This window comes from Silene latifolia, chromosome 7 (assembly GCF_048544455.1).
Source record: "Silene latifolia isolate original U9 population chromosome 7, ASM4854445v1, whole genome shotgun sequence".
Taxonomy (NCBI): Eukaryota; Viridiplantae; Streptophyta; class Magnoliopsida; order Caryophyllales; family Caryophyllaceae; genus Silene; species Silene latifolia.
The window spans coordinates 65,411,369-65,423,526 of NC_133532.1; the positions used below are offsets into that span (position 1 = coordinate 65,411,369).

At 43.5% G+C, this 12,158-nt stretch overlaps 1 protein-coding gene and 1 non-coding gene across 2 annotated transcripts; one reads left to right on the top strand and one right to left on the bottom strand.

Moving 5' to 3' along the window:
* Positions 1-2,238: 2,238 nt before the first annotated feature.
* LOC141590184 (uncharacterized) lies at positions 2,239-4,260 on the top strand. The gene is made up of 3 exons (XM_074410790.1): positions 2,239-2,763; positions 2,878-3,203; positions 3,708-4,260. Exons 1-3 carry the CDS (start codon positions 2,239-2,241, stop codon positions 4,258-4,260), a joined length of 1,404 nt encoding a protein of 467 aa, XP_074266891.1.
* On the bottom strand, positions 2,803-2,909 carry LOC141593808 (small nucleolar RNA R71). Its single transcript, XR_012521870.1, has one exon. It is a non-coding gene; the product is annotated as a small nucleolar RNA R71 (small nucleolar RNA).
* Positions 4,261-12,158: the final 7,898 nt, after the last annotated feature.

The window sequence follows — 12,158 nt, forward strand, 5'->3', positions numbered from 1 at the left end:
ATTTTGACATTCGGGATTTGGGTTGACTCAGGTTTACTCGAGTTGCGGGTTTCTGAGTCGGTGATATAGGACCATTTTGCACTCTTTTTCCCTTTATTTTCATGCATATTCAACCCCATTTAAGGCGGTTTTGTACCCCCTTTACTCTCGTTTCTAGTCCCGATTCCCTTTACTATGACACTTTGGCCCCCTTGCAGAAATTGATGCGGGAACGGGCGAAACGAAGCTAGAAAGACGGGATTTCTAAGCTATGCATGAAAGATGAAGGGAGTTATGCTGAGGAGTACCCTCAGCCGGTAGGCCGGCAGCCGGCTAGCCGGCTGGGAGTACATTTACAAGGAAATGAAGGAAGAAGTTGGAAGAAGCATCCCAATGGGTGGTGGCGGCGGCTAGCCTACTGGGAAGACCATATGAGCTTGAAGACAAGAAAATGAAGGAATGTTACAGAAACTCCCAGTAGGTCAAGAATGGCCACACGGGCCAGCCGGGCCGGGAGTCCCTCCAAAAGGCCAAAAGTCAAGATTGAAGTCAAGGTGCCCCAGTCGTGTCAAGGACGGCGGGTTGATCGGCCGTGCACACCGATGACCTCCAAAACTCGTTCAAAGTTCCAGAGATCTCCCAAAGTGGCCAGCACCAGCGGCCGGTTGACCGTAGGGAATGCATATACGTGTTTCAAAGCCCATTTCAATTTCTGTCCTAATCCTTGTGTAACCTATAAATACCCTCTCTTAAACCCTTTTGTACACACAACCCTAGATCTAAGAATATTTCCCTTTCAAGTTTAAAACTTTGCTAATCCTTTTGCTAATCATTCCTTAATTAGAGTAGTAATTCAATCAATTTGTGATTGAATTTGGGTTGTAAGAAGAAGATTGAAAGTTTATACTTATTTATTCTATCATTCTTCCTTTCTTGCTTCTTGATTGGTATTATTTCTTTCCTTATTTCCATTTGTTTACATTTTGTTCTTCCTTCAAGTTTGTTTGATTGTTTATGTTAAAGTTGTTGTTGTTGTTTGTTTGTTGTTGTTATTCTCATCATTGTTCATCTTTTCATTGTTCATCTTTGCTTTGATTCTCTTTCATTTGTTCATCCTTGGTTAGTTGTCCTCAAAGACTTAATCTTTGAGTGGATTTGGTTAAAGATTGTGTCTTTTAGTTTAATAAACCTTGTTATTAGATTAATATCACTTTTCCTCTTAATTATTGTTGATTTGTTGCATGCTTAGTAGTAAGATTTATCTCCTCACCATGTTTGTGACCAAAGTTTCCATCTTTATTGTTTATTTTGCAATTAGAACCATGATTAGTGAGTAGTCTCCTTCTAGGACTCGGTTTGGCCCGATATGGGTAATTTCACTAATTAATTGTCACTAAGGCTAATTTGTGGGGAAAATTGGTTAGGGTAGTCTTGGGGAATTTTCATGCTTAAGGTTTGGTTTCCGGGTAGTGTCGGCTTTTGACCCTTGCCACACCAACGGAAGTTGGTTAGGTTGTTAGTCGAGTATTTGGGGACCGACCCTTGTCACCAACTAAGGTTGAGACCGGAAGGGAGAACCGAGGGAGGGTGCCCCTAGGCTAGTGTTTGAAATCGACCTCCGGAAGGGGGAGTGGGATGACCCGGAATATGATGAGGGCTTAATGACCTTGACCATTTACTTGACCTCCTTGGGAAAATGCATGTTCTTGGGGTTGTTGGGTTTTGAGTCAGGGAGACCGGCTTTCGAACCCGGGAGGGGGGTTAGCCGGAGTAGCTAGTGTCCTAGTGCGACACCGGAAGGGAGGTTCTAGGCGAATTAGAGCCGTCTCCCCCTTACCTTTCTACCCCTTTTGATTAGCCGAGACGATTAGTATGTGGAATTACTCATGTTCATGGTCGGACCGAGTTCTAGTCTTTCTCTTATTTGATTCATCCTTTATTTTTAGCTTGCTTTTATCTTACCTTGTCTTTAGTCTTTAAATTTGATAGTTTAGTGCTAAGTTTGTTACTACCCTCTTTGTTATTTATCGACTTAGCTAAACCGGTGAATTAGAACGATTAGTACTCCACCTACTCCTTGTGGGATCGACCCTTTTAAGTGTACAACGATAAAATCGTGCACTTGCGAGGTTTGACTTGAGACCATCAAGTTTTTGGCGCCGTTGCCGGGGAGTACGGCTTGATATTAATCGTTTTTGTTCTAGTTTAGACTAAGTCCTTTGTTACTAATCCTTTCTTTCAAGTGCTTAGGTCTTTTGCATGAGTAGGCGACGAAGACGAGGTCAACCGATATATCAACTTGACCGCGAAATTGAAGCCACGGCAAGAAGATTTAATTCTCTAAGAAGAAGGGGTTTACTTGATATTCCACCGATTGAAGAAGTTAATCGCCAAGAAGCTACCGAAGTGTTTGAAAATCCTTTTGGGGTTTTAGAAGAAGAGCCTAACACCATGGGTGATCCGGTTCCGATAAGAGACACTATGGCTCCTAAGCACATAGTCAATCCAAGCATCCAAAGGCCACGAGTTCAAGCTAATAACTTTGAGATCAAAAATGCCTTGCTCAACCTTGTTCAAGACAACCAATTTGGAGGAGGTCCCTTGGAGAACCCAAATGATCATCTAAATGATTTCCTTGAAAATTGCGATATGTACAAATCAAATGGGGTTTCCGATGACGCGGTTCGCCTTAGGTTGTTCCCCCGTTCTCTTAGGGGTTCGGCCAAGGATTGGTTGAAGAATTGTGACCCGGATTCCTTCAAGACATGGGATGAGTTGGCTTCGGCATTTTTGAACAAATATTTCCCACCCTCAAGAACGGCCAAAGTCAAGAGTGAATTACAAAGCTTTACTCAAGAAGAGGATGAGACCTTATATGAGGCATGGGAACGGTACAAGAAGCTCCAACGGTTATGCCCACACCATGGCATCTCCGAAGCTGAGCTAGTGAACAATTTCTACAAAGGGTTGACTCAAGACCTTAGGCTTTCATTTGATGCGGGATCGGGGAAAGGTGCCTTAGACATTTTGGGGCATAAAGCGGCAAAGGAACTAATTGAGGAGATGGCCTCAAGAACTATGGAATGGGGAAGTGATAGGCAAATGAGGAAGGGCAAGAGCAAGGATTCTAATTCGGTTTTGAATGTGGAGGTAAAGGGTATGCTAGATGAACTCACCCAACAAGTTGCTTTGCTAAATTCAAAACCTAAAGGCTCCGATATGAGGCAAGTCTTGTCTTGTGAGTTGTGTGGTGAACAAGGGCATACTCCCATTGGGTGTCCCTTGATTGCACCCCTAGGTGAGGAATGCTATGAGCAAGTAAATGGGATTTGGGAATCAACTAGTGCAAGGCAAGGGTTCAATAATAATAACAACAACCAATTTGTCAATGGAAAAAGAACTCACCCTTTCTTATCTTATGCTTCACAAAACATTCAAAATCCCACCACTTCCCAACCTCAACAACAACCAAGGTTCAATCAAAACTCTCAATTCCAAAGACAAATTCCACCCGGTTTCCAAGGAAAACAATTCATCACCCAAAACCAACAACCATTTGGGGGTTTCAAGGGGCAAAATTTCAATCAACAACAAACCCAAAATTTCCAACCACAAAACCAAAACTTCCAAACCCCTCAAAAACCATCTTGGGAACAAGCTTTTGAACAATTGGTTATTGCAAATCAAAAATCCGACTCAAAGCTTGATAACCACATTGCCTCACAAAGCCGGGTGAATGATGAAATACGGGCATCACAAAAGGCTACGGAAACTCATGTGGCCCAAATTTCTCAACAATTGAGTCAATTGGCTCAAAATCCGGGGAAGTTTCCGGGTAATACGGTTAACCCAAGGGAGATGAACGCGGTATTTTTGAGGAGTGGGAAGCAATTGGAGGAGGTTGAGAAATCTCCTAAGTGGAAGAGAAAGAGGGTGAATAATGAAGTTGTGAAAGAGCACCCGGTTGAAGTTGTGCAAGAAGATGAAATTGTGGTGGAAAAGTCTAAGGAGGTGGAGATGGTTGATCCTCCAAAGCAAGATGAGCCTATTGCAACTAAGGCCAAAGAATGTACTCCACCACCAAGGGAGTATGTAGCACCGGTACCCTTTCCACAAAGGCTTGCAAGGCCTAGAATTGAAAAGAAATATGAGAAGTTTGTTGAGATCTTGAAGGGAATGAATGTAACTATTCCTTTCCTTGATATGATTACCGAAATTCCATCTTATGGCAAGTTTCTTAAGGAACTTGTCACCTTGAAGAAGAAGAATGGAGAGGTGTAAACCATCAACCTCTCCAAAGAATGTAGTGCTATACTCACTCACACCAACAAGCTTCCTAACAAGCTAGAAGATCCGGGGAGTTTCTCTATCCCTTGTTCTATCCAAGGGGTGGCTATTAAAAGAGCTTTGTGTGATTTGGGGGCTAGTGTGAGCCTCATGCCACTTTCTATATTCAAGAGGCTTGATTTGGGAGATTTGAAACCTACTAGAGTTTCACTTCAACTTGCCGATCGGTCGGTCAAATTTCCCATTGGTGTGATTGAAGATGTACCCTTGGTAGTTGGGAAGCTTGTCATACCATGTGATTTCTTTGTTATGGATATGCCGGAGGATTACAATGTGCCTATTATTTTAGGCCGACCTTGTCTTGCTACCGGTGGAGCTATGATCGATGTAAAGAGTGGCAAGTTGTCTTTACAAGTGGGTGAAGATAGAGTGGAATTTGAACTCCACAAGTCCATGGAAGCTCCTTCTCTAGGTGACACTTGTTGCATTGTTGACATTCTTGAGAATCCCATGGAGGAGCATGACCCAAAAGCTTCCTCTATGGATCCTTTAGAAACTTGTCTTGTTAGTGGGTATGAGGTCGATGACAAAGATGTTGAGACTCTTGCATATGTATGGATGTTGGATTCGGCTCCTATTCATGAACAAGCACCCAAATTTGAAGTGTTGGAAGTCGGTAAGAAGGAGGAGAGTTCCACGCCTCCTCCTACGGTTGAACTTAAACCTCTTCCCTCTTCTTTGAAGTATGAATTTCTAGGAGATAATTCCACTTTTCCCGTCATCATCAATAGTGCACTTGATGACACCCAAACCTCAAAACTCATTTCTTTGCTCAAAAGGTTCAAGGGTGTCCTTGGGTACACTATTGGTGACCTCAAGGGGATTAGTCCCTCTTTGTGTACTCATAAAATTCTTCTTGAAAATGAGGACACATCCTCAATCGAGCCACAAAGAAGGCTTAATCCCATCATGAAAGAGGTTGTAAGGAAAGAAGTCCTTAAGCTACTTGACGCGGGCATTATCTATCCTATTTCGGATAGTAGGTGGGTGAGCCCGGTTCATGTAGTTCCCAAAAAAGGGGGCATGACGGTAGTGCGAAATGACAAGAATGAATTGATTCCTACAAGAACGGTAACCGGGTGGAGAATGTGCGTGGACTATAGGAAGTTGAACAAATCCACCCGGAAGGATCATTTTCCTTTACCGTTCATGGATCAAATGCTAGAAAGATTAGCTCAACACAACTATTTTTGTTTCTTGGATGGCTATTCGGGATTTTTCCAAATCCCAATCCATCCAAGTGACCAAGAGAAGACCACCTTTACTTGCCCATTCGGCACCTATGCATATAGGAGGATGCCGTTTGGGCTATGTAATGCTCCCTCTACCTTTCAAAGAGCTATGATGTCAATTTTCTCCGATTTCATTGAACAAGAAATGGAAGTTTTCATGGATGATTTCTCGGTTGTTGGGAAAAGTTTTGAAAATTGTTTGATGAATTTGGAGAAAGTTTTGAGTAAATGTCAAGAGTCTAACCTTGTGCTCAATTGGGAAAAGTGCCATTTCATGGTACAAGAAGGTGTTGTGTTGGGACACATAGTGTCCAACCGAGGAATTGAAGTTGATAAGGCTAAGATAGAGGTCATAGCTAGTCTCCCACCTCCCACCAATGTTAAGGGGGTGAGAAGTTTCTTTGGTCATGCGGGCTTTTATCGCCGCTTCATCAAGGACTTCTCTAAGATCGCGAGACCCTTGACCGAGTTGTTAGCCAAAGATACCCCTTTCTTGTTTTCTAACCGGTGTCTTGATGCTTTTAATAGGTTGAAGGAAGCTTTGACAAGTGCTCCAATTATACAACCTCCGGATTGGAGCTTGCCGTTTGAGTTGATGTGTGATGCGAGCGATCATGCCTTGGGCGCGGTATTAGGCCAAAGGAAGGATGGAAAGGTGCATGAAATTCATTATGCAAGCAAAACTCTTGATGATGCTCAAACAAATTACTCAACAACGGAAAAGGAGCTCTTAGCCGTGGTTTTCGCAATGGAGAAGTTCCGGACCTACTTGGTGGGAGCTAAGGTTATTGTGTTCACCGATCATGTTGCTTTGAGACACTTGCTCATCAAGAAAGAGTCCAAGCCTAGGTTGATTAGATGGATATTACTTCTCCAAGAGTTTGACATGGAGATTAGGGATAAGAAAGGAGTTGAAAATGTGGTGGCCGACCATTTATCCCGGCTAATCAACCTCAATGTTGACAATGGGCTTCCTATCAATGATCACTTGCCCGATGACCACTTGTTGTCCCTAAGTTTGGGTGAAGCACCGTGGTATGCGGATATAGTGAATTATTTGGTCTCCGGGATAATACCACACGACTATGACTATCACAAGAAAAAGAAATTCTTTCATGATGTGAGGCACTATTATTGGGATGACCCATGTTTGTACAAGTCTTGTGCCGATGGGATGATAAGAAGGTGTGTTCCAAGAGAGGAAGCTACCTCTATTATGAGCCATTGCCATGACTTGCCTTGTGGTGGCCATGCAAGCTCCAAGAAGACGGCCGCTAAAGTGCTTCAATGTGGTTTCTTTTGGCCCTCTCTATTCCGTGACGTTGCCTTTTATGTTAAAGGATGTGACAAATGCCAAAGGAGTGGGAACATCACAAGGAAGCATGAAATGCCCATGAATTTCATGCTTGAGGTTGAGCTCTTTGATGTGTGGGGGATAGATTATCAAGGTCCCTTCCCATCCTCATTCGGCAATGAGTACATACTTGTGGCGGTCGACTACGTTAGCAAATGGGTTGAGGCGATCCCGACTAAGACTTGTGATGCCAAGGAAGTGATCAAGCTACTTCAAAAGGTCATCTTTCCTAGGTTTGGGGTCCCGAGAGTCCTCATTAGCGATCGTGGTACTCATTTCGGAGAGAGAGCGTTGGAAGCTTTATTGAAAAAGTATGGAGTGCAACAAAGGAAGAGTCTTGCCTACCATCCTCAAGCTAATGGGCAAGCCGAGATTTCCAACCGAGAGTTGAAGACCATACTTGAGAGAACCGTGAACAAGTCAAGAAAAGATTGGTCCTTGAAAATTGATGATGCTTTGTGGGCTTACCGGACGGCCTTCAAAACACCTATCGGTACCTCACCATTCCGATTGGTGTATGGCAAGGCTTGTCATTTGCCGGTTGAACTTGAACATAAGGCATATTGGGCCATCAAGCATCTCAACTATGACTTGAAGACGGCCGGTGAGAAGAGACTTCTCGATTTGAATGAATTGGAAGAGTTTAGGCTAGAAGCCTATGAGAATGCCAAGTTGTACAAGGAAAGAACGAAAAACTTTCATGACAAGCACATAATTCGAAGGGAGTTCAAGGAGGGGGAATTGGTTCTTCTATACGATACCCGTTTGAAATTCTTTTCCGGAAAATTGAGGTCGAAGTGGACCGGACCCTTCACCGTGGTCCGATCTTTCCCTCATGGGGCGGTGGAAATAAGCCAAGGAGACCGGACTTTCAAAGTGAATGGTCAAAGGTTAAAGCACTATCGTGTTGGCAATCCCGTCCAAAAGGAAATGAAGACCCTTGAAACCTTTCTAGTGAATTAAGGTTCTTTTCCCTCCTCGTCATGAAAATTTGTTGGATTGTTTACTTGGTCGAGCCTACGACATTAAACAAGGGCGCTACATGGGAGGCAACCCATGCATCTTTGTATATATCATGCATTTAGGTAGATTTTGAGGAATTTTGGATGGATACTACTTGTCAATTTGATTGTTGTCGGTCATGATTGTTGAAGATTTGGGGCTTTTATTTGATGAACAAGCGTTTGACCATTTATTGGCCTTTATCCGACGTCCCGAGTCGGGTTTGAAAGTCGAAAACACGGAAATCGAGGCCAATGAATGACGGGAATTGGAATAGGGGTTTATTGGAGAAAACATGATGAGAGGGAGTCCCAGCCGGGTGACCGGCGGCCGGTCTTCTGACCGGATGGGAAGTCCCTGTAAATTTCAAAGATTTTTGGCGAAAACACAAGGAAGAGTAGTCCCAGCCGGCAGGCCGGCAGCCGGTCCACCGGCTGGGAGTGCGTATACAATTGGAAATGTATCAAAATGGATTGAAGGGAAGTCCCAGCCGGCAGGCCGGAAGCCGGTCCACCGGCTGGGGGTACGCTTATGAGGGATTGTTAACAAGTTTGCTTAAGAGGGAAGTCCCAGCCGGCAGGCCGGCAGCCGGCCCACCGGTTGGGAATGCATTTAATGAAGGAATTGAAAGAAGGGTGTCCTCCCAGCCGGGTGACCGGCGGCCGGTCTTCTGACCGGCTGGGAGTCTTCTGTAAAATTCTAAAAATTTTCAAGTTAGTACGTTTTCCCAGCCGGGTGACCGGCGGCCGGTCTTCTGACCGGCTGGGAGTACTCTGAAGCTTCATTTTACACGAAAATCACCTATTCTCTTCATTCATTTCGAATCCTTTCCTCCCTCTTCTCTCACTCTAACCCTAACCTCCCTCCCTCTCACCTCACCTCAACTCCCCCACCGACCACCCTACCACCACCCTTCCACCACCAACAACCACCCCAACCTCCTTCCTAACCTTTCACCCACCATCAAAATCACAAACATGGCCCCAAAGAAAAGAGTGAGGAGAGGAGACTTGGCTCTTCAACAGGCGGAGGCGGTAGCGGCGGCGGCGACCGATATGAGCTCCGATCCCGACTTCCCGGACATCCAATTCGCTTCAATCACAATGAAAGGTAAGTTTGTCTTATGCAAGAAACGCCCTATTGTCCCTACCCGATTTATTGATCGACAATCCATGCGGGAATTAGGATTAGATCAAGTTACTCTTGAATTATTTGATGGGGTGGGAATGAAGATGATGTATGGAATTCATGAGCGGACCTATGTCCGTCTTACTTGGGAGTTTTTGAGTTCCCTCCGCCTTGACAAGCATCGCCAAACCCAAAAGGTTGCCTTTTTGCATTTTCGTTTGATGAACAAGGACTACTCCTTGACCCTTGCAACCTTTGCTTCCCATTTTGGGCTTGACTCTAGCCCTCCTCACAAGGCACCCGAGACATTTGACCATGGGGCCTTATGGAAGGCTATTACGGGTTTAGATGATGTTAAGGGGGTCAAGAGAGCCGCCAACACTGTCCATAATGCGGCTATCCGGGTTTGGCATCGGTACATGGGTTGGACCATCTTTGGCCGAGAGGAAAATCATAATTTCAGAACGGAGGAATTGGAAATTCTCGGCTCTTTCCTTCGTTCCAACCCAACTACTTTCAAAATTGACATTGCCCACCACTTGGCCCTTACATTACAACGACTTAGCAATTCTCCGGCCTCTAATACGGCCGTTGTCGTGGGTGGACTCATCACCCATTTGATGAAGAGGCTCAATCGGAGGGTCAACTTGGGTGGCTTGCGTTCAATGATTGGTGATACGATGCTTTTCAAAAACTATATCCACCACAACCTCGGTTGGTTGAAGACCAACCCGAATGATGGCCTAGACTATTGGCAAATTCGGGTTGATGGAGTCGATCGAAATTCTATCCCTTTTCCCAACCCCAACAAAATGAAAGTAGTGCCTAACCAGGAATATTACTTGCTTGAGATTGAAGATCTTGAAGATCCCTCCATCCCCCAACAAATTAACCCTAATCTTCGTTATTCTCGTGACCGACCCATCATTCCCGCAAGGTCTACCTTGCGGTTTGTCACACCATCTACCCCTTTTGTCCCCGGGCCTTTCCATCAAGGAGAGGGGACCTCCAGTCAACAACAACAACAATCGCCCCCTCTCCACGCCGATCTCATTTCCTTCATGGAGGAGATGAAAATTAACATGGCAAACGCCGCCGGTGAGCGGCTTGGGCTTCAACAACGACTTGACCGGATTTACTTTGACCATTCTATCGGTCAATTTCCGGTCTATGATGACTATATGAGGAACCAATACAAGCACCCCTCCAAGCTTCACCCCTCCTACTATTTATTCCCGGATGGCGGACATCCGGAAGATGGGACCTTCCGCTACGGAGATATTAACTTGCGGCCCGACTACTTTAGCGCCCCGGTTTTTCCCACCCCGCCTACCACCCAAGGGGAGGGACATGACGCGAGGTGGTTCGGGGGTGCCCCTTCAATCTTCCAAGAGGGAGGGTCTAGTGGTGCCGGAGGGCACCCGGAGATGTTTGTTGGTACGAGCCAAGCCATGGAGGATTTTAGCTCGGATGTCCACATGAACACGGACGATTTCATCCGTGCGTCCGAGTTCGGGGCAATTGAATGAAGGAAATGTAGATTTATATACATTATAACATACTCTTATATGTCTAAATAATTTGTCATAAAATTAATTACGGATCTTATGCATGCAAACAATAAAATAAATAGAGGAGAAATCATGTCCTTACATGGTAAATTTCGGCTATTAGGGCACAAGAGAGATCACCTTTCTCTTCTTGTTCTTGAGCTTTTCCAATGGAAGAACAAAGATCTAAGTGTAAGATCTCTCCCTATGTATTATACCCAAGGCTCCTCTTAATTAAATTAATATTACAAATACTAGTTATAATATTAATTCTTAGTAGAAAATTGGAACCAAAATATTTATAAACTCTTATACTATTTCGGTTTTTAGAGAGATAAAAGGGAGGATTTTATTTCTCTCTAAAACTATATTTTTGGATGATGAGTAGAATGAATATTACTAAACTCTTTTAGTGTAATAATAGGTAAAATTATATGAAAAACCAATGATGGTTTTTCACATAAAAAACCGGGTGGAAGGGGGGGACTTTTAGGGGAGCCAATGCATGAACAATTTTGTCTTCACAAGAAAATTAGAGTTGCATGGCTAGGATGTAGGTAATCATTGTGTTCTTATAATAAATTAACCAAGCACAATATTAGCTACCACTACCCCTTCATTTCGGCATTCATGGATTAACAAGTGATCCATTTTATTTTTTTTGTCAATTGTAAATATGTCACATGTCACATGTGACATATATATTTGTTATGTATTTTTAACATATTAAAAATCAACGTATTAATAAAAATACGTCACATACAAAAATTGACTTAGTAATTTCATAATTACTTATGCCAAAATTTTTACCAATTTATAAATCACAACTGATTGTATTTATAACAATTCATTCAATTTAATTGTTACATTAAACAATCTATTTCATCCGAGTAATTATACAATTTAATTACCCAGACCGTATCTCATTTAATCACATTTCAATATGATACGTAAATATTACTTCCAAAATCGTCCGTCAATTTTCAAGTAATTTAATTAACTCGTAACATTATACGATTAATTAAATAATCAATTAAGAGGGTTGCCCTTTAGGTATGACCTAGGGGTCAATGATCACCACCGTCACACGACAAGTAATGTCAAACTCTAGTCACCAATCATTACCGATATATGTTGACCGGTTGACAAGATAACAATATTACTTCCCAATTGTATTCATTTTAATGAGACTTAAACATGTGATCATCATGATCAACAGTCGTGATCGCATTATTGTCGGAGGACACATATTCCAACAATCTCCCACTTGTCCTCGACAAGTGTGCGTCACCAATTCTCTTGTCCTATTACTATCTCCCACTCAATGCAAGGTGTCTTTCGGTCGTACTTGCAAGTGATCATATCGAGAGTGGTTTCCTCGATCCGGAGAATAAGCGATTGACCGGATTTATCCACACTGGATACCATCCGAGCGTGGCCACGCATTTCGATTCATTACTCCTCGAGTGGCCCCGAGATATTATTATAACCCCGACTAGGGGTGGACAATTCCTATCGCACTCATTCCCTTCGACTAGCCACACCATCATAACCCAAAATATGCCC